At 48.8% G+C, this 23242-nt stretch overlaps 1 protein-coding gene across 16 annotated transcripts in view; it reads left to right on the top strand.

Annotated features, from left to right (window-relative positions):
- Dennd1a (DENN domain containing 1A) overlaps positions 1–23242 on the top strand; it is a 545127-nt gene that overhangs the window by 507873 nt on the left and 14012 nt on the right. For 9 of the 16 annotated variants that reach the window (XM_075986076.1, XM_075986082.1, XM_075986085.1 and 6 more), the window contains one exon: positions 18304–18392. In XM_075986076.1, the coding sequence (XP_075842191.1) occupies positions 18304–18392 (89 nt within the window). Of the gene's footprint in view, positions 1–12708; positions 12766–18303; positions 18393–23242 lie in introns of all 16 variants that reach the window. The other 7 variants (XM_075986075.1, XM_075986079.1, XM_075986090.1 and 4 more) reach the window with 1 other exon arrangement.

Below are 23242 nucleotides of genomic sequence, written 5' to 3' on the forward strand. Positions count from 1 at the left end.
AGTCAATTTAGTATCCTTGGTTAGACAGGGAGTTCTGCTCAGTGACCACAGTGTGTGCCAGAAGCTTCCTATCACACATCCAACTCAACCCCCATCTGGGCACTGCCTACAGACCAGGGAAATTATTAACCTGTCCATGCTCTTGAAAAGGGAGTCACAGGATCATCCAAGATATGTAGGTTAGAAGGGACCAGAGGCCCTGAGGTGGTTCTCTGCTGTGCTGAACCACACCCTTCAAGCCTGGTGTCACTGAACCCTCTCAACAGCCCACTGAACCCTCTCAACAGTGGATGCCAAGTATCCTAGAGAGGTCAAGCAACCTGAGCAAGGCTGTTCAGTAAGTGGCAAGAACAGAACTAGGCCTACCCATCCAATGCCAGAGACTGGGTTCTCCCCAAACCCTCTCCAACTCCACTGCTTCACCAGGCATGCTTGACTCTCTAGGTCAAGGTCCCTTGGCTGCATGTCTCAGACTCATGTCTGCTGCTTTGACTTGGAACATTACTTTGTGCGAGCACCAGTTGCTTTAATGCAGGGGTTTTCTGAATGCTCAGCAGAGACTTGGATTTTCTCATGTTCTCTTCCCCACTTGGCAGATCTGGGGGTTCCAGCAGCTTCTTATATCTAAGGCTGCATAGTAGCCTCCTGCACACATCACTCCTACCATATAAGCAGATAGTCTGAGGCCTTGCTCTTCCTATAAACACAACACTGACTCTTTCGGGACTTCATGAGCTCACTCATTCACTGATCTGATGCATTGGAGGCCAAGGCCCTGAGGTTGCAGGAAATGAGATGTTTGCTACCTCGATGGCATTCAGTGGCTGAAAGAGGCAGTCCACAAACACTACAGAGATGAAATGCTGATGGGCACGTGTGCAGAAAGTGGAGAGCAGAGCAGGCATCCCCCAGGAGGGAGCATTCCAACTATATCTAGACAAAGTCCCCATAATAATCACCGTGTATTGAACAGAGCCAGAGTGGGGTGAGCATTCCAGACAGGCCAGTGGGACTTCAGGGAAATATCGGCCAACATGGGCACTGGAGGCCAACAGGTAAGAACTGGGCAGTGATAAGCATTGAGGGAGCTTAAATTGCACCCCATGAATGGCTCGGAGCCAGGAACAGGTTGTATTCAGAGGACTGGCTACTGAGACCTGGATAGCTCTGGCAGACGTTGGTAAGTTAGAAAGGACATCACTAGTATTTGAGGTGAGAGCTTGGGGAGCTCAACTAAGGGCACTGATTACATGAGTGAGTCTGAGGGGACTCACAGCAGGTGACTAAGCGCCTTCCATGGGATCTGCTGGAATTTAAGGTAGAGTGACACAAAGCTAGACACTGACTGCATTTATCCCCAACACCCTCAGCGGGGATTTGCAGCAGAGACTGAGACAGAGGGAGTATCCACTGGGCTGGGCAATCAATGAGACCTCCTCTGCAGCCCAGGGTAGAAGCCCAACCGAAATCTACACCGCCTCCATCAATGAAATGGGTGTAGCTTTCCTGTTCTTACAGCTGTTTGTTCTCCCGGTCATGTCCCTTTTCATCCAACTATTTATGGCTTCCTCCTTCCATCCCAGGTTATGGACTGTTATGGTCTCCCTCCTTGGATGGCCAGCTCTTCACCATCTGCTAAACCAGCTTTATAGGCATGCCTTTAAAAATGTAAGCCTGTGCTGCTGGGTAAAGAATGTGGGTTGTTTCAATCCAGCCACTGGCCATTTTTGCAAACCCATAGGAACGCCAAGGATCCCAAAAATAAATAGCACTGTGTCTTGGTGCATCAGGGCTAGAGTATGGAAATAGAGACACTGTATAAATAATGCATATTTACAGAATAAATGCACCAGTACATTAGTGTACAGCCATAACCAAATCACCTAGTTTAACGGTTGCAGGAGCTGTAAGGAATTGCCAGGTGACTGGCCTCCATCCATCAGCATGCATCAGCATCAGAAATGACCACTGAAGGGAAAGAGGGTCCTCCTACCTTGAGGCCTTTGGTTTGAGGCAACTAGTGAGATGGCAGGTGGGTACCCTGACACACAGCCTCTCTGCCAAGGTGTGACACCTACGGTGGCTGTGTGTCCCTGCAGATGTCTTGAGGTCTGCCACCAAGCAGAAGGCTGGTTAGCACCAAGTTGCAGGATGTAATGGGTTGTACCTCCAGGAAGATGGCTGACTGGGCAAAAGGATTTTCTAATTATGCAGATCACTTTGACTTGCAAAGGGAGCCAGTGAGTTGACTTCCTGAGTGAATTCCAGGGCTGGGTTTTCACAGTCTCTGTCCATCTCTGCCACCCCACTCTGAGCTCTGAATCCCACTGAGCATCTGGCTCCAACATCTGGAGCTCAGAAGTAGCTAACAGAATGGCCACTGGAGTGGGCTCCCCTCCCCTTGATTGTAATGGCACAATGCTGGATTTCAGTATTTTAAATGAAAAATATATGCAGTTAGCTGTGCACTGACAATGTCCTTGAGGATTTGACAGTGAGATTTTCCAGCAGTTGGTCTTCGTTAGGATCCTGGCGGTGTTTAATAAGGCAGTCGAACTGCTGGCACCTCGGGTTCCTGTTTGTTCTCCGAGGGCTCAGGGGCTGCTGCGGTAAGCACATCGACCAGAGCTGATCATTACAAGGGCGTACGCCACCATGAATAAAAATGTCACACGTTTTCCCATCTCACAGCGGTACAAAATGTCAGTCCTGTCAAACACACATTGCAGGGAGCTGTGTGCAGTCTGTACAAATTGGAAAGCTGCATATTCCCCCAGCCTTCTGATATTCTTCATTTGAAGCTGAAGAAAAACAGTTGTTAACCTATTAGCTAGGATTTTAAACTCTGCCGAGGTGCTGGATGGTAGACTTTGACACAGATAGGAACGTATTCCAGTGTCCAGGAATTTTAAGCCAAGTTCTCCATCCATTTGTTCCTAGAGATGGAGAAGAGGGAAGAAAAAGGAGCAACTCCTCTGTCTAGCAAACCCAACTATCTATCTTTAACACTGGGGAAATTTTGAGATATTTCACATTTAAGCTTCCTAATACATTCCACTAATAAATAATAATAATAAATAATCATGTCTGCATTCCATAGATACATAGAGATAGATAGATAAATGAAAGGCTCTTGCTTTGGGAACTAGCCCTAGGTCTCAGCCTGCCAGGTTAGGATACCTGATCAGAAGCAAGCCAGGAATGTTACTAGTGTGTTGAGGACAAAGTAACCTAGGTGATTGGGGATAACAACTGGTTGGGGCAGGCACCTGAAAGAATCTAATGCTAGCATCTCACTCATAGGTGGACATTCATTCTGCTCTTACCGTAAGCCAGGCCTGTACCAGGAACTAGAAGTATTGATGTGTGTGTGTGTGTGTGTGTGTGTGTGTGAGAGAGAGAGAGAGAGAGAGAGAGAGAGAGAGAGAGAGAGAGAGAGAGAGAGAGAGAGAGAGAGAGAGACCTCCCTTCTTAGGGAGAAGAAGAGACAAGATGCTCCACTGATTTGAGTGGGGAGAGTGGAGAACACGTAAAGAAGGTAAAACAGCCTTGAGGCAAGACTCTGTCAGCTGGGTGAGTCAGGGCTCGGTTAGGACCAGTGTGTGTTGGGACAGGCACATGAAACATAGAGCAGGTGCTTTCAGGGACAACAAAAGAGAGCTAATTGTGATGGGCTAATAGGTGAGGCCATGGGGGCATGGCCCAGGGCTTTGACAGCTTACTGAGCACAGGGATGTTCTCTTGGGCTGGGAAGTGAGAAGTTATGGAGTATTCCTGTCTGCACCACTGTGAAATCAGGAGGAAGCTTTTATTTTCATTTCCTACTGCTGTACTATTTGAGTGGACACAATTCCAGAGATGATAAAATGAGTCTTGCTTTTGCTGAGCTGGCCCTGGCAAACTCTCACCAATCAGGGCTCAGGCCTAGAGAAATACAAGTGACTTCTCAGGAAGACCTTCCCATGGGGTCAGAGCAGACATCACTGTATAGAGAACACCAGGGTGTCAGGGAATAGCCCCATGGAGGGGGGGAGCAATGCCCTGGGTTCAAGAAGCATATGTCACCATCTGCTTTCCCCTGCTCTGTATGTGCTGGATGTCATGGAAAGTATGTGCACTCATGGCCATACCTGGACTTGAACTGTGTCTGTGCTACCTGTTAGCTGTGAGGCTCAGTCTCAATGAGTCACTGAGCCACATTGCCTCACGGTTTCTGCCTTTTATGGCAATATCACAATCTCTGTAGCAGTGTTGAGACCAGTTGTCTGCCGAGCTCCTAGTACAGACCCGGTGCACAGCATGTGCCAAGAGCCAGCAGCCTCTGTTGGTATCAGATAACATCTGGAGGGCTTCCTTCTCACCTTGCCACCAGTGAGACTCCTGGACAATGTCACCCAGGCACCCCTGATGGGATCCCAGATGGCCATCAAGTAGAGGGAGCAGCAAAGCACCTGCCTCCTGCTTCTGTTTGGGCCCCCTGTCCCTGCCCAGCCACCAGCCGCATCTGGTACCCGACCTCCAACAGCCAATGGGATGCCACCTATTCAGACCCTGCACCTGCACCAACTAAAAACAAAGGACTCCTCTCCCCTGACCCCTGTCTGGCCCTCCTCCCTCCCCTGCTGCTGTCTCCCATGCTGGCTGGGTCACCCAGCCACCATGCAGCCTTCCCTCCCAGCTGCCTGGCTGCTTTTGTTCAGCATGTGAACTTCCCCGTCAGCCGAGCTCCTAGCAAGGGAAGTAATCAGGAGTCTTGACAAGGCTTCAAACCACAAATGCCACTACAAATTAACCAGCACCACTACAAAATACTACTCCTGTCAACATTGGAAAGAGTGCGGCTATTCAGGGCAGCCTAAGAGGCTTTCAGCTAAGCATGCAGGTGTCGTTGGCAGGGTATGGCAGCAAGCCCTGGATCCTGAGCCCAGCCTCTCTGGAGACCACTTGCCCAGACCCCTCTACAGGTGCTGCACTTTCCTTCAGAACTGCCTTCAGTCCCAGATGCCCTCAGCACTCACTCAGGTGGCATCTCAGGACAACAAGCTTTGGGCATATGAAAACTACCCTCTAGGCAACAGACAGCCAGAGGCTTTAGCACATCCCAAATATATCCCTGTATGCTAGGATGAAGGGTGACAGACTTCTGTTTTTCTATGTGTAGAGTGGGACCCTGGCAGAGCCTTCGTCCCAGGTTGATCAGCATCACCGATGTGTTCTGGGTATCCCAAGCTCTTAAGGTCTTGTGTACAGTGCCCCACACTCCCAACCTCCCCTCTCCAGGATGAGTTCCTTCCTATCATATTGTGTGGGTGAACTCTGAGCAAGCAGATGGCCACTCTACTCAGCCTTGAGGTTAGGGTCCCTCCTTTTCAGCATTCACAAGAACAGCCAGCAGACAAGAGCTTATTACCTCTGCAAATGCTTTGGGACCAAGGATCTCCAGCTCATTCTCATGTCCTGCTGAGCTACTCAGACCTAGAACACATCACCAGGGCCTGGGTATGCTGCAGCTGGCCTGGCTGAAACCAAAGCAGAGCCATGCATTTGATCCTCCCCAACAAGCAGGGTCAGCTCAGACGTGGCTGGACGAAGAGAAGTGGAAATAATGACAGGAGTTGGGAGGCAGAAGAGAGCCATGCCTCAGAGAAGCTGGTTGGGCATTTCAAAGGATACACTCCACAAAAATATCACTTCAATACACTCCCTTTTGGAGGCATATCAAAAGAAGCCCTCTTTTATTTCCATACCTTGCATAATAGCAGATTTCCAGTCCCAAAGAGTAACAGAGCCTTGCTCCTGGCCCAGAGGCCCTTTGTAAGCCATAGAAAGCTTTGTCTTCCCCTCCCAACAGGGTCTGCTTCACACACAGGTCAGAGTATTGATGTGAATACTAGCCAGGAAAATTAACCAGGTGAACGCTTCCCTCGTTAAATAGCAACAGAGTGTAATTGTGAATTCTTTCACACCCGCTCTGTTCCCAGCACATTCCCAGGACAAACTGAGACACCCAGGTCCCATCTAGCTTTTCCTCAGCCCCTTCTTTAGAGCCAGATGAGGTCTTGTGGGGAAGGAATGATACAGATCACATATCGTACAGAAATGATTGCGGTCACCTTTGGACCAGCCTAGGAGATCAGTTCTCGCAGGCAACTGCCCCTTTGGTTATGCCCACCTTTTCTGGCTCCAAAGGAACAGAGCTTCCTCCCCACTGTCCTCCCAGGAAGGTTGCATCTCCCTTTCCCTTGCACACCAAGCTTGGCATGTTCAGCCCTTGAGTTTCCTCAGACATTTGTCCCCTTGGACCTCGGTGACTACCTCGCCTCCTGACTAGCATTTCATCTCTTTTCATGGCCCTATTTTCTCCATAGTGAAATGTGACTTTTCCCATAAGGACACTGAAGGGTTAATCCTATGAGGGTTATTCATTAAGGATGGATGGATTTCACGTTGATTCCTAAACAGTCCCTATCCCAATGTAGACATCACGGAGCCACCACCACCATCCCCTGCAGCTAGTAATTGTCTTAAGATGGTGACCCTCTTCTGCATACCTGTCTTTTACTCTGTGTGTCTCTGGGCAAAGCCTTAACTCCCCTTACCTATGTAACCCAAAGCAGGAGCCCTCACTCCTTGTAGAGGTCTCTCTGAGGTAGCAAATGTGCCTGGTGGACAGGCAATGCCCATGACACATACAGATTGCTCCCCAGACATCTGGGATGCCCCTCCTTTCTCGTGTTCACTAAGCTGTCTGCCCTGCAAGTCAGTGCCAACAGATGAACATTTTCCACCCCACAGCCATATGCAGGGCGCCTGCTCATCCGTGCTGCCCAGGTAATTAAGTTGATATTCCCAACGCCACTTCCCCCCTGACCTTTGAGAAACAATGTGTTTTGCTGCATCAACAAATTAGCTACAAATCAGATGCTGTCCTTGTAAGTGGGGGTTTCACATACAATGAGCATACTTAACCTGGCCCCACATAGCTGACAGAGAAATACCCAGGGCCAGGCCAAAACTGATAAAGGCCTCAGAGGCTTGCTGTACTCTGGGACCTCTGTACCAATCACACTCTCAGGCCTTCCTCCTCTTGTGTTCACATCTTCCAGTGGGTTCCACAGCTAGAAGTTAGGCAGGCCTTCATGCCTAAAAAGGAGCATCTTCCTGGCTTCCTATCAATTCTAAGCTCCAAGAACACTATGATTTCTTGTATCCCTGATTGCATCCCTCCCTCTTTGCTCCCACTAAGTTGAAAGAAAAACCACCCTTCTTAGCCTTTAGCATTCAAGGACTCTTATCTCTGACTCCACCAGCCCCTCAAATCTAAGTCTGCCCCATCTACATATTCAACCGCATTCTGCTCTCCCTGGAGCACTGTGGCTCCCCTGTACCAAGCACCCAAACTCTCTAACACCCACATCTGGTTAAAAAAAATGGTCCCTCTGCACCTGTACTGACTGTAACATTCCTGTGTTCCCCTGCCTTGTGACTGACCACTCTACTCTAGTCCCATTGACCTATGGATTTCTACATCTGGTACAACATAGATTCCACTCTGATGAATCACCTGTCCTTTTTAGAAACAAAGGAAAAGACATCAGTCACCTTCTTGTCAGTGTTTTCTCCTAAGGCACACATCCCTAACACAGATGGGACAAGGGGGTTCCAGATGACTTGGACAAGAATAGACTTACAATGCCTGCCTTCATTCTTCTGCTGTGTGACCTCATACCAGTTATGTAACTTCTCTCAACTTCTGTTTCTTGTCTCTGTAGTGGAAATAAACCTCTAACTTGCTTTACTAAGAACTAGGGAGCTCAAAAGATAGAAATTGGGTAGAAAATCTTTGAAAGGAAAACATAAATAAAAGAGATTATATTAAAAGTCCAGTGTCCCTCAGCAGAACCTGGTTGAAGCACACACCTTGGAAAGCCAAGGTTGTGTCCCAGAATTTTTTCTGGAAGACCTGAGAGTGTGACACAAATATGCAATTGGGTGGCCTTCTCTAATCCTCAGGACCCCACCCTGAGCCTCCTATGGTTCTAACTTTGTTCTTGGAGTGTCCACAACAGTGTTCCGACAAACAACTCCCAGGGGTCGGCTGAGACCTAACACACACCAGTGTGCAGAGCCAGTTCTGAATTTGCCCAGAAGCAGAAGCACTGTGATGATGAGAGTCCACCTCCTCCTTACCCAAAAAAGGAGGTAGACTTTGTGGGTTTAGCCCACAAAAACATTTTTTTTCCTTGATGGAAGTCAGACCTCACTAGAGCATCCACTGCTGAAGCGAATGTACTCTCTTGTTCTTCCATGAGGCCCCAGGCCTTAACCCTGCATAGCTATTCCATTGGTATCCAGGGGAAGAGCCCTTCCAGTGTGCAACCTTTGGGAGGTCCCTCAGCACCAACCCCTCCTGCCACATACAGCTCAGGAAGTGTCAAGTATGCCAATAGCAGGACTTCTAGACAATGACCCCCCCACAGGCTGTGTGTCCATCCCCAGGGTCCTAAGGTTCACATATGATGTTAGTGCTATGCCCTGCCTAGCCCTGCTCTGCCTCATGTTACAGCCTGTCTGGCCTCCCCTTGTGGACCATGAGAATTCAGAGGCCTGAGCCCACCCTGTTTCAGCCCTGTGTTCCATACAGTGGGGAAGATTAGTGAATCTCTGCCTCTTACTTGTATTCCTTATGTGCAGGCCCTGATGTGGCCCTGTACCCAGCTGCTTACAGGGGTTGGGGAGCTACAGTCGGCAAAGCAGGGGGTTCAGGGAGCTCCCAGTTCATGGTAACGACTGTCACTAACCCTACCCAGCTCTTCAGTCTCTTTGAGCCCCAGCTCATGCCATGTCCCCTCAATCCAAGGTTTCCCTTCCCTCTGAGGCTGTCTTCTGGAAAGCAGTGTGTTTTCCTGGTTTTCTTCAGCCTCCCTTTCCACCTGAACTACGGGCTGTTCTCAACTCCCTCCCTCTTGCCCCATCATGCCCATCCTTGTCCCCAGGGCATCTGTCCTGGTTTATTTGGAAAACTGCAGCCACCATAGCCCAACATCTCTACCACTTCCTCCTCCAGAAATAGACACTTCCTACTATCCTTTCTTGACTATACTCATAGATAAGGACACTGAAGCCAAGGTTTGCCAATCACCAGGCTAACCTGGATGGAGTCTGGCCTCTGTCGGAGGATGCAGAGAGCACCCCCCTCATTCAAAGCTAAAGAAAGACTGCTCAGCACTGTACTCGGCACCCCCCTCACTCCTCCAGGTGCCTGCTTGCTTCTACACAGGTCCCCAGGGCCCCCCACATTTGTGGCAGAGTGCCCTGATAATTGATGCTGCCCCCACCCCCTTCCTTCTCCCTGAGCCCTAGGGGACTTTACTGTACACCCTTGAGATGTTCCATTCACTCCTAGCAGCCAACCTGGAAAGGTGGCCCTGGCCTATGTTCCTACCACTGCGTGCTTTGTCCTCGATAATGACAGCCTGCAGGGAAAGCTGATGGCAGAGGGGCAGCAGGAGGGTCCTGTTCTCAGTTGCTTCGTCTGGACTTTGATTTTACTATCTAGTCATGGTAGGACATCTGTGTCACCTGACCCTTCCTCGGCATCTTTAAGCTCCCTCTCAGTCCTGCCAGCTTCTGGGCTATGCATGGCCACCAAGCTGCTGCCTTATAAAAGAAGCAGCACAAGTCCATGACAGTCACAGCAAAATAAGGCACTTAACGGAATCTGCAGAACTAACCTGTCACTGGAAGGGGAGCCCAGTCCTCGTCTCTACTGAAAACCAGGTGTAGAGGCTTTGGAGACAGGAGGAAGATCTGACAAGCTCACACTCATCCTCAACTCTTGAGCAAACTTGAGGCCAGCCTGGGCTACATGAGACCCTGTCTCAAAAACAAAACTAACTTTACTTGGGTTTCCACGTGTGGTAGGAACTTTAAGCCAAAATCATTCACTGAATACCCGTGAAGTGCCCAGTCTTAGGACGCGGAGGAATGTGCTGGTGGTGAAGGCTTGTGTTTTGGATGTAGGGAGAAAATTCAGCACTGCAGGCTGCACTTCCCAGGATGTCTGAGAGTATTGCGAGGAAGGAAAGTCTGTTCTAAAGAATTTAGGATACATTTCTTTTTTATATTCTATTTTTGCAACACGTTAGGAGTGGTTTTTAGATATTGAAGTAATGTAGAGCTTCTCAGGTCACATATTCTTTCTTTATTTTTAAATTTTATTTTATGAATATTAGTGTTTTGCCTCCGTGTATGTCTGTGTGAGGGACCTGGCACCGGTCTCCTGGAACTGGAGTTACAGACAGTTGTGAGCTGCTATGTGGGTACTAGGAATTAAACCTGGGTCCTTTGAAGACCAATCAGTGCTCTTAACATTGGAGTCATCTCTCCAATGCCAGGATACAACGTTTTTTTGAAGAAGCTCATAGTTTGAGATTGTGGTAGTGTTGAGTGTGTGCAGGACACAGCATCTTTGGCTGTGCTGTCAAGCGTCTCCAGAAGGAACCGGACATCCCACAGCATTTCCCAGACTTGTGTGACTGGAGAACCCAACTCCCCTTTGGGCAATGAATCTCCCAGGGCTAGTTTGAGAGATACCCCACTTCCACTGAGATCACATTAGCTGGCAAGTGGCATGATTAGGCGTGCTTTTTACTTTTTATATTTTTAGGTGCAGAAGATGGGTTGGGAAGAGGCTGGAGGTGGGGAAGGCTGCTAATAGTGGCAGCTGCTGGTACCCACAGGCAGGTATATACAAGATCTCACTAAACCATCAAGGGTAGAGATGCTGTTGCCCATGGTGCTTACATGGGGACAGGGAAACCTCAAATGGTTATGTCACAGCAGAGAGTAACCTGAAGAGTAAGTAGGTAGCTGGGGTTCTAACCCAGAGGCCACCTGCCGAGCACTCTGCCATCAACAGGGATGGAAGTAATGCAGGCCAAAGGTGACATGCAGTTGAGGGCAGTGGGACAGACAAGATGGTTATGCAGCAGTAGAACTCCAAGCGTGAAAGAAGCAGGGCAGCTGGCAGGGTTGGGACAGGACACCTGGCCTGAAGGAGCCTGTGCACTCTCCCCATCCTCTTCTTCCTTAGGGTGACTTAGTAGCTCTGTCCTACATACTTCCTGTAAGCCATGAAGAGAAAGAAACATGGCAGCCATGCCCATCCTCTAGGCAACACCCCCAACTTCCATCTAACAGCCAACTACCCAGCTACCAGGCAGCTTAGCCCTCGTGCTCCGCTAATGGTCTGGGAAGTCACAATTCATTTCCACTCGTGCCTGCTCTCTGAGTGCTGCCTCCACCAGGATCTTCAGGGATGCCTATGACATAGGCTGTGCTTTCCAGGGGTCAGGTTCAGAGACCATACCAAGTGAGGCCCAAGTCAGCACTGGCTGAGGAAACAAAAATGTAATGTGAGCCACACATTTGAATCAGATGGGGAATTCTGAGCAAGGCATATGAAGAGTAAAAGGGAACAAGTGGAATTGATTTTAATAACATATTTTACCCAAAGTCTAAAAATATTACCATTTCAACATGAAATCAGTATAAAAATTAATAATGAGATGTTTTACATTCTTTTCCTAAGTTACTAAAATCTAGTGTGTATTCACACTTTTGACACATCTTAGTTTGGGCCCAGTACATATGGACATTGGCTCCTGTGCTGGCCATTGCCACTGCAGCCATTATCAAATGGTGGTGTATCTTTGTAAACTGAATGATTGAATGAGTGAGAACCAACTAGAAGTCTGCAGACCTTGCTGGGAGTCTGCAGTCTTAAACCTGTACAGATTTTTTTTGTCCCTCTCTCTGCCTGCCCCTTTTCCTTCTTGTGTTCAAGATATGTCATTGGGCTATCGAGAGGACAAAGTCTGTCCTTAGAGATAAAGTTTCATGAGGAAAGCTGAGGAATTGGCCCTCTCTTGATCCACATCATAACCGCAAAAGGCAAGCATGTTCTTCAAGTTGTATTTGTTCACCAGACATTTACTGAGCAAGCTCCTCCCTCCCCAAATCCCATTCAACCTTCTGCAGGCACAGCAGTGGGTCCCTTCCAGGAACATTTGAAAAAATGAGAACATGGGGATAATGGACCAGGTACTTCACCATAACCAGTCACTTGTAGCAGAGGCCCTGGGCACTTACAGTCCTGGGAGACAGCATTTGACCTGCACAGGGCCTTGAAGGACAAGACCACATTTGCCAGGACAATCAAGAATTGGGGAGGTCACTCTTCAAAGGGCAGATAGGAAGTGAGGCATAAGAACCCAGTGCCACTTGGGGGTTGTCTCAGGTTGGGCGAGTAAACTTTGGGAAAGATCTACATGGTGCTTCTAATAAAATCTAGGCATGCCAGCTTAGGACAGGAGTAGCCACTGATGGTTTTTAAAGTGAGTGTGATGTGGTGTGGTGTCATGCTGAAGTTTACAAAGTCCCCCTTGACCTGAGCAGAAAAAGAAGATCGGAGAAAGGGGTCTTGCTGAAAGGCAATTGTGATGATCTGTTCCAGGCCAGATAGGAGGCCAGCACTAACAAGCCAGCAGAGAGAGGACTAAGACATTGGGGTGAGGGAGCAGAAAGGTACCCTGTTGACTCCAGGCTCCAACGTGGGGACCTCAAGTCTTTCCCCCAGGCCATGTGTAGAGATGCATGGAGCCATCTCAATGTGAACTGATGTTTTAAGTTTCCACTTTAATGCAGCTACAAAGACTCCATCCCACTCGGCCACCGCCTCCCAAGATCCAGCGCTCAAGGCCCGTGAGTAGCCAGTGGTGTGCCCTCCCCTTCTAACACTGCCTAGCCCTCTCCCCTAGCCTCACTAAACCTAGAGAGTGTAGACTCTCCTGCCTGGCACAAGGAACCGGGAAATGGGTTTTTCAGCTTCCCTTGCTGTGTGGTATGAGCTGGAATTTGCATTTTCTGGGATTCTCTTTCCTTTTTCTGAATCAACTCAGTGACTTGCAGGCCGTAGCCATGGGTAGCCAGGCTGCTGTGTGAAGCTTCGCATCATTTAAGCCAATCTCCTGGAGAGAGCTGTATCTCTAGCCACTGGGCTCTAATGGGTCACTGCAAATGCCTCTTCCTCACAGAGGAAGCCACAGTCTGACAGCTGGGATCTTATTCTCTCAGATCTTGATTGGGAAATGTTTGCTGTACCTTCCCAAGGGCTGAAAACATAGTACCCGGATAGATGGTGACAGGTACTGTCCCCTTCTAGGCTTCACAGGGAGAGGTACCTGCCCACAAAAAGTACTAAAGAAGGATTGGAAAAGAGAACAACATACAGTCCTAACCAGCCAACCTCTGTGAACAGAGTAGGACATGGAGAAAGGCCCATGTGTTGTAGAGAGAAATGCCAAGGGCTGGAGACATGGTCCCTGACAGAGTGCTTAACTAACATGAACAGAGCCTTGGTTTGACATCCAGCATCAGTGCTAAGCATCCATGTGCTTCTTTTCCCATGTACACAGACCGTAAAACTCCTAGGACATAACTTTCTCAGTGTGAGAAACTTACTAGGATGGTTTGATGGGGGCTACTTCCCAAGGGAGGGGTTTCCAGTCTGTTATCCAAGGCAACCATGCCCGAGCATAGGGGTCAGTTATAGTCAGAGCACCTCAAAAACTAGTGTGCCAGCCTTTCCTGGTGTACTCCTCCAAGTCTGTCTTATGAAGGCACAAAGCCCATCCTCTGCAGGAACAAGGCTAAGCCGAGTGTCTGTTTGAATCTATGGTGTACACACCCAACATCCATTGGGTAGCTACTATCTGGGTAGATGTCAGATGTCCTGTGATTCTGTTTCTTCCTCTTCCCCACTGAGTGCAGATGTTAAAGGTTTGAGGTAGAGACGGGGGATGTAAGTTGGGAATCTACCATTCCAGCCTTGTGAGATGATGGACCCATTTTGTGCCCCTATGAAAATGTAATTCACCCAAACCCCAGTTGGCACAACTGTCAAGGGGCTGGAATTTTCTACTCCCTGTCATCAGAAGGAAGGGACAAATGTCAAAGTGGCATGCTCTGAGGGACCACAAGCACATCCAGGTTAAATATTGTATAGTACAGCAAATGTTTCAGTACAAACCTTAGCAATATGGATTTGGGATTATCAGAACTGGGCCAGAATGCTAAGGATGTGTGAGTTTGGGCAAGTACTAAAGTTCTCCGACCTGCCCTGCTCTTTGAAACCAGGCCCTCATTCATAGTGATCTTCTGAAAAAATGAAATCGGGTGATGTTTGGAGGGCAGAACTGGACGCACTGTAGCTGCTTTTACTCTTTCTAACAGTTTTTTTTAACCTTACCACTTTTAAATAATGACCCATTTTATTAAGAGCTATTCTTTGCCTAAGATTTTATAGCCACTAAGCTGTTTTGGTGACCTCATCCCAACCAGGCATCACAGTAGCTCTGTGTACTGAACACTGTGGTTGCCCGTCTTGGAAAAGATGTTTGGTAGCTGAACTATTACTACCAAGGATCACCAGACAGTAGGACTCAACGGTCCTCCCAGTGTCCCCAGTTCCCTATCCGTGAGGTCTCTGGGCAGCATTGTTTTGGCAGAGATAAGAGCTGGGAACTCCTTTGAATGTGCGTTGGACTGAACTAGGTACTCCATATTGTTTCCTCTGTCCTTGCTCCAGCCCATGGAAAGCAAATGTCATTTCCCTAGTGTGTAGCTAAGACCACAGAGATAGTAAGAAACCATGCTGGCCTTTGAGACTAGACTTCCCTCTCTAGTTCTTGACAGACAGCTTTTAGCAGCCATAGGGTACTGGTAGGGCGCTCAGAACAAACTTAGAGACCTGGTCTTCTGGACAGCCAGAGGATCAAGGCATGGTAACTCTTGGAGAAAAACTCAGTCCTGAAGACGGCGCTAATGGACCCTAGTCTTACCAGTGTGGGGACTTGGGTAGATTGTGGGGTGTCCACAACTTGAGGAAGCAAATATTGCCCCAGAAGAGGACTGGGTAGCAGCTGCCTCTGCTCCTAGCCAAGGCAAGAGATGACTGACTGGCCATGTTCTTGGGCCATGCAAGCAGAGCCACTGAGAAATAGATTATGAGGGTTGGAGAGATGGCTCAGTGGTTAAGAGCATTGCCTGCTCTTCCAAAGGTCATGAGTTCAATTCCCAGCAACCACATGGTGGCTGACAACCATCTGTAATGGGATCTGGTGCCCTCTTCTGGCCTGCACACAGACAGAATATTGTATACATAATAAATAAATAAATATTTAAAAAAAAAAAAAGAAATAGATTATGAGGCTAGAAGATATGTTGTACCCCAAAGTCCTCAGGCCACAGGGACTATTACTCATTCTGGATACACTGATGTCAGCATGTCCAGTGGATACTAATACACACCGAGTGGGAAGGAACTAGGGAGACCTGAGCCATAGAATTCCTAAGGACCATAGAAATGACAGCCTGACATGGTTCCATGTCAGGATATGCCAGGTCACCTGGTTGTAGACATCCAGCTAAGCACACGGGGGCTGGCCACTGTGGTGAGGCCATGCAGTGGCAGACACTCAGCTTTGACAACAGGGATCCTGTAGTCCAGCACCTGTGGCTGGAGCTCAGCTGTGACCAGAGGATCCAAGGTTTCTTCTTAATAAGGGGGAGGAAAGAGCAAAAGAAAATCATGCTGGCGTCTCCTAGATGAAGGACAGTGGCTGGAGCCACCAGGGGAGGCAAGCTGCTGTGGGCCCACATGTGAAGCACTTTATAAGCTCTCTATTTATTATTTCTTACTCACCATTAAAATCAAATGTATTCGGTGCTTTTGTATTCAGTACACACTTAACCCTGCCGACTTAGATTTCTCGGGTTTTGAATCCGGTGGGGAATTGGCTGGCTTCCCAACTTTTCCCCTCCAGTCCTGTGAACAGAGCTGCAAAGCCTTGTTTAGCATTCTCTCTTCTGGCATTGTTGAGATCCTAGCAATGGTGGGCCAGCCCCTGTTGTATATGAGAGCAGTTTTTCCCCTCCACCCAGCCTTCTCCCTTCCTAAGCACCCCAAAAGAGGGATTGTACTGCTGAAATACACTGGGATTGTTGCTGCATTGTCTTTTGATTCAGCTTTGATTAAACCAATTGTCTGTGTGTGTCTAGGCCTAGTTGTGACCTGCCACTGCACCGTGTGTGTGTGTGTGTGTGTGTGTGTGTGTGTGTGTGTGTGTGTGTGTACGCGCGCCATCACCTCTTGTGCATGCCTTTGTGAGACTACACACTGTAGTCCCCAGGCCTGGTCCATTTGAGTGTTTGTCTGTAATGATAATCCTACACCAGTGAGGTGTGTGTGACTCTGGGTGGGTCTGTAACCACAGGGGTGACTGTCTCTGGTCCGTTGTGTCTTTCCCAGCCTCCCCTCGGCCCTCGCTCTTCTCCCTCCTCTGTCTGTTTTATCATCCCTAATGAAGCAGTCTCCTCCATCGATCCTGCTGATTGCCAACCCTTTCCTTTTGTTTGTTGGCGCTGAGCCATTCAACAGCACTCTGACAGCTCAGCTCCTCTAATTAGCTCTGTTGTTCTTTTTCCCCGTGTTTCACCACGTTGCAAGTTCAGTTGAAGTTGCCACAAACTTAATCCCCCCATTTCAGTAGCAAGTTTGCATTCTTAACCTTCATTGTAGCAAGGAGCAGCCCTGTGCAGGACAAGCCAACAGGCCATAATGTCTGACCTTTCTGAGCACAATCCCCAGGTCCCTACCAAAGGTAGAAGACCTCTTGCACACAGCTGCACACTCCTTCCCTGTAGGTATAGTCTCAGGGATCCAAGGGGCTTTGTTGGGAAAAGCAGCTCCATATGAGAATGGAGGCAGGTACAGCCCTCCATTTATTCAGCAAATGTTGACCAAATGTCTGTTGGGTGGCAGGCACTATTCTAATAACAGTGATAACCACAGCAATAGTTATCACTGTTAGAGTCCAGATAGTAATGTTGCCGGTCTACAAATCCTGCTGAGGCTCCACTGTGTACCAGGCATCTCACAGGATGCCTGAAAGGATTAAGACTATCTGCCGTCTGTCTTTATGCAGGCATCTCCCTCCCTTCCTTTTGCTATTGATAATAGGGGGCATCTAGATCACAAAGAAGCAATGAGCATTCCTGGAGCCCCCGCTCTGTGCTATGTCCACACCAGCTGTTCCCCACACCCTGTGGTTGAGTCTTAACAATAGCCCCGTGGAAGAAGATGGCATGTTTTGTGGAATGTTCTTGGCCTTTACCACATCTCTGATTTGCCAAATGAGGCTGTGCTCTGACTGGCCGCTCCACAGGAAAATCTTTGGTTCAGTCAGACGTGTGCAGACCTGAGGGCTCCTTGAGACTATCAAGACTAGTCTTGTATGCAGCCAACTTCTATAAACTTGTTCCTCACCACTGTGCTGTCACCCACCAGTTGCCGCGGGGTGGGAAAGGGCAGTTGGTAATGGAGTGTGCTCTCTGCTTTCCGTCTTACCAGCAGAGCTCAGCTGGTGTGTCATTGCAGTTGCAGGAAATGCAAGTCTCCTGTGCCTGCTCTAATGTTGGCTTGCCTGCAACAAGAACCACAGAGGGACATTCTCAGCTCTCTTTTCAAACCTCTTTGACACTGGAAGTGGTCAGAGGTGATGGTACCACACATTAAGCCACATAATGCTAATTGGACCAAATGAGACACCCAGTAATTCATGGCCTAGCATCCATCACAGGCTCTAATAGGCCAGGGAAGGAGGCATCTCTCCTCTGAGACTTCATCCTGGTTTTCAGAGGTGGCAGTCCAGAATGACCCATCTATCCACAGCGTCTGCTGCCCTCGTGCACCACCACTGCCACCCCAATCTGTGATTTGTGCAGCATCCAGTTGAGCCCTGCTAGAAGACAGACATGGGGTACCCAGGGAAGCAGGCTGGTTTAGCTGGGTACTCTTTGGAGCTGCCACTTGGCTTCCCCCTCCCTTTAGAGAAGAAAGTAAGTACCCTTGTAATTTGGCTATAAAAGAGTACATTGAGTGTACCCCAAAACGAGCTTTCGTGGAACCTCTTTGTTCCACACACTGATAAGGGCTTTGTCATTCCATTCCATGTAGTTCACACCTCACTCAGCACTCTGAGAGGAGAGCCTTTTGGGTTAAATTCCAGGTAGCACATTCATATGCTGTATGTTAAATGGTGGTGTTGCCATGATAAGCAGGACTCTGAAAGCCCAGACCTGGAGAACGTCTAACCAAGCCTCCTGGGGCTGCCTACCCAAATGTTCACAATAGACTTATAACTCACTCCTTTTTGGGGATTTCCCCATGCTCATCCTTAGGTACGGCCACCTCGTCCGCATGTTGTCAAGAGACCCAAGAGCAATATCACTGTGGAAGGCCGGAGGACATCTGTCTCAAGCCCTGAGCAGTGAGTACTGTTGCCACCTTCTTCTGTCCTCAAGCACCCAACGAGCCAGAGCTCTGTAGTGACCAAGCATGCAGCCCCAGCCTTCCTCTTCAAGACTCCTTAAACCCGGAGCAAGTGTTTCACAAGGAGACCAAGCAGGGGACAGGGCTTGGTCACTGGTGTCAGAGTCTGAGTCTCTGTTGTCACATTAGCAAGAGGCCCCCCACAGCAAGGGCTGTGCTTTGATTGGTGAAGCCCAAAGGCCACTCAGTCACACCCCAAAGGTCCTGGCCTCTCATATTAAAAATAGAGTTCACAGGTTGGTATAAGCTACCTTGCCAGAGAGGTTGCTTGCTTAGCAAGGCCACCATCTGTGGGTCTGGTGCTGTTCAAAGACTGTCGCCTAAGTTTATACACAAGACATCCTTAGCCTTGGTCTCTCCTGAACCATTGGCAGCTGTGCTACAAAGACTTTGCATCAGTGTCCCCTCAGACCTGCAGTTCCTCACGGCACCCTAGGACCCAGCCAGCACCAGCTTCAGTTGTCATATCCTGTGGCTGCTGTGTAGATGCAGTGACTGAACCTGCAGGGTGGAAAGCTGCAGAACTGCTGAAGAAGGCAGCGCTGTCCCTCTGTCCCCGTGACTACTCATCAGCTTCCTGGGATATCTTTAAAATGTTCAGGAACTCATCTTGGCCTAGGGTTGTTTGAGAGCAGAGGAAAAATAAAACTGTCCTTTGTGTGGAAGGGGGGAATGCTCCTTTTTACAAAGAACTGGCACCAAAATAGAAAAACAATTCCAAATATCAGGCTGTGGTCTAGCCCAGGTGCACTTCAGTTCTCCCATGATCCTCTGCTTTATTATAAAACCAGCCTGAATGAGAGTCAGAGTGGGAGACGGCCAAGGAGAGGGAGAGAGACAGAAACAGAGAGAGAGAGCGAGAGAGAGATTGAAAGAGAATGGGGGGTATATGTGTGGCGATGCTTGTATATGTGAGAGGGGACCCCCGAAGTTGGGGCAGGTTTAACTCGGGTTCTGCACATTGGCATGGTCAGACTACTGGGGTACATCTCCCTTGCCATGGATTGTGACTGCCCCCTTGTGGTGAGAATGCTGCATGGCTCTGGGTTTCCTTGTACCCTAAACATTTCTCTTGAGGAGGACGGAATTAACCACCTCTTCTAGCAGATCAGCCTTTTACATGGTGTCCTGGGATAGAGGCCATGGACCTGTAGATACTGAGTCATATACTCAGATGTCCTGGCATCACACACACACACACACACACACACCAGACCAGCAGCAGTCCACATCCTACAGAAACACATTCCCCACTTTGTGTCCTGATTAGAGATTGGACTTGCAAAGCATATTTATTTATGCTGTTCCTGTTCTAAACTAGTGACAGGTGGTGTGTTAGTGTTTGTGAAGAGCTGGGCATGTCGAGAAGGTGGCTCTTCCTCAGGGGGTGATGTTTTAGTGTGTATGGAGAGCCAGGCGTGCCTAGAAGGTTGCTCTTCCTGGTAATTGCCTTAGCCTGTTGGCATAACCTCAGTATTCTCATGTAATGTGCCTGTCTTAGATTTCTTTCCAGAAAGCATCAGGTTGAGATGACCTGGACAAGAGTGTGGGGCTGGTTCACAAGGCTGGCAGACAATGGTGGGTGACAGGAATTAAAAGACAGGTCCATGAGCACACCTCATCACAGCTCATACTGGCCAAGAGGTGGCAGGGAATGTCCTATGACGCCATTGCTAGGGTTTCTTCACACATATTCTTAATGAGGAAGAAGGAGGCAGTGCTCCCATCATACCAGTGACATTTCTGGTGCCGCCCGGGTGTTTTCCTGCATGTCTTCCATGCTGCCATCCCCCTGCTCTCCCCCCATGCTCCTCCACTTCCAAATGCCATGTCACAACAGCACTTGGATGTGTCTCTCTCAACTGTCACTGGCTCCAGCTGGCAAGACCAACTTCTTGAAACACAGGAAGCATCCAGTGGAAAATATTTTAATAAAACAGATTCCTCATAAAATATTGTTCTAGAAGGGAAGGGAAACAACGCCACCAGCCTGTCAGCTTTGTGTTAGGAGAGTTGGGAAGGGGGGCCAGCAGGCAGGATCCAGTGTCTAAAGGGTTTTTCAAGGGTGGTTCCACTGGCGCACGCGGACTCAGAACCTGGCCCTGTCATCCACTCTGACTTTTCTTGGTTCTTGGTCTCTGCTGGAATGTAAGTGCACTGAGATCCTGGAGACTCTGGACTGTGGGGAAAGGGTGGCTCTCTCTTACTTCCTGCCCAGCCCTCACTTCAACGGCACATTCAATAGTTATCTCTGTTCAGCAAGAGGGAGCCGCTTAGGAGCTGAGCTCTCTGAGATCCAGCTCTGAGCTAAAGTTTGTTTCTTCCTTTCTCCTGCCATGCCTCTCTGTCCATCGCTCTGTCTGTGCGTTCATGTGTGCATTCATTCAACAGCCATCTTTGAAAAAATGCTATGCACATGCTGAGCGGCCTTCAGAAGAGTTCCCATGGTGACTCATCTATAGCCTTAACTCAAAATGAAATTTCCTTCCTGTGTTAAGGTTTTCTGGCCCCTTAATGCCATTTCTTGGCATTTGGATAAGCACCTCAGGAGACTCAGAGGGAAACTGTCCATGTTTTTCAGTCACTGATTAACATGAAGTTAAGGGCTGGGGAGATGGCTTGGTCGGTATTAGGACCTGGGTTTGGATCCCCAGAAACCACATAGAAACTGGATGTGCTAGAGCATGTTCATGCCTGTAGCACTGGGAGGACAAGCACACGGCCAACTGATCCAGCCACGTGGTGAGCCATGGGTTCAGTGAGAGACCATCTCAGAATGATAAGGTGGACAGCCATAGGGAAGAACTCCGAGGTCAGCTTCTGGCTTTTGCTCATGTGTGCACATGGACACCACATAGACATACTCAGAAATGAAAAACAATGCAAACAGGTGCTCTTTTCCTCCAAGAAGCATTAGTCCCTCCTGTTACTGTTATTCTAAGAATCATTAACCCCTCTCCCATTGTGTTTTCTAGAAAGCATGGGCTCCTATTATTCAAAACAGAAGAGGCCTCCTTTAGATTCTAGTCAGCAGGGCATTCCCTGAGTCCGTGTGTGCTAGCACTTTCCCCTGTGGGGGGGGGGGACATAGTTAGAGAGCAGCAGAGCCAGTTACATTTGCACACTGCTGCCCTCCTTAGCACAGGACCTGTGCGTGCTCTTTATAGTCTGGTTTTGCCCAAAGATACAGCTTTGTGTTCCAAAATAACTTGCCCAGCTTGCCAGCCCTCTTCCCAGGTTCCCTGGAACCTAGGGTTGGGAAGTGGGTCCCCTCAGATCTGCTGTCACAGAAGCGTCCTCCCAGGAGCCTGAGCATTTACACTTGGGGAAGGAGAAAGAAGCAACAGTGGCTGGATACTACACCCTTAGGATCATGGTGGGTAGGTAGTGCTGCTCCAGATTCCTGGTAGAGAAACTGAGCTCAGGTTCTGGCTTTATAGTAAAGCCAGAATCCCAGGGCCATGACTGGTGGGATCAGCAGTCATGACGGAAGCTTCTCCACCATCCAGCCTTCCTATTCAGAACCTGACTGTGCCTCAGCAGCTTCTCAACCTCTCCAGTGAGTGCAGTGCAGTTAGCAGTGGCCCTGGTTTCCAGCCAGAGCATGCCTACTTGTCAAGCTCCAAGGTATTTCCACCCAGCGTGCCAGGTGCTAGGGAACTCCCATCCAACCTGCTTCTCAACCAAAGGCCATGGACAACTCTAGGGGCATTGTAATCAGCATCATGCCTCCCCATAGGACCCCACAGTGAGACTGAGCCAAGAGTCCAATTACCACAGTGACCTCTAGGTGCCCCTCAGGTTCCCTATGAGGAGGTTACAGTGGAACCCGGCAGCAGCTCTCACTGAGTTGCAGACAGTCTATAGGGATGTCCCCATGTATGCCCCTGGTGCAGCATTAGAGCCGCCTCCTGGGTGTATCTGAAGGGCTCTGTCCTGCCCTCCAAGCTCTCTGGACTGACTGCGTGGCTTGTCTCTGCATGCAGGTTTTGCTGGCTGCAACCTATTACTTAAGTTCCCTTGTACTAAAGAAGAGCCAGATTCAGCCACCAGGGGACCATAAACCCGCTCACCTCTTCCACCAGATAAATGAAATCTATCTTTGTAAGAAATTTTGTCAGAATAATGCAGTAGCCTTAGAGACAGTTTAGAGGCCAGAAAAGAGAAGTTCGCTCTGAATCCCACTGCTTTTATTCAACTACACATAAATATTTGTGTTACACATAAGTATTGGTGGTGCAGGACTTTAATCCCAGCACTCGGGAGGCAAAGGCAGGCAGATCTCTGTGAGTTTAAGGCCAGCCCGGTCTACAGCTGCAGCCAGGGCTACACAGAGAAACCCTGTCTCAAAAAAACCAAAAAATCTATTTGTGTAGAGTTCCCTCCAGGCTTTGCCTTAAATTTTTAGAGTTCCTCAGTCTGTGATATCCAACTATATAGACTTGTCAGTTGTGTCTTGATAACGTCTATCATTTGTGACTACAGAATGTAGGGGGGGGTCTTACACCTGCCCCTATAATAAACCTTTAGATTTTGTTTCCAAGGTTTCATTCATATGAAAATGCTAGGGTAATACCCCCGCTCACTGACCTTTCTCTCATTTTGTATCACTAAAGCAATGGAACCAACACTGCCATTTGCTGAGAAACATGCAACACCCTTTACATGTGACATTTCACTGCATCCTCATGAGAAACTGGGAGTCTGACCCTTCCCTTGGTTATTCCGCTAGTTGGTGGCAGAGCTTGGCTTCAGCTTTGCCTAATGATGACCAAGCCAGTATAGCCA

The sequence above is a fragment of the Microtus pennsylvanicus genome, chromosome 9, assembly GCF_037038515.1.
Source record: "Microtus pennsylvanicus isolate mMicPen1 chromosome 9, mMicPen1.hap1, whole genome shotgun sequence".
NCBI lineage: Eukaryota > Metazoa > Chordata > Mammalia > Rodentia > Cricetidae > Microtus > Microtus pennsylvanicus.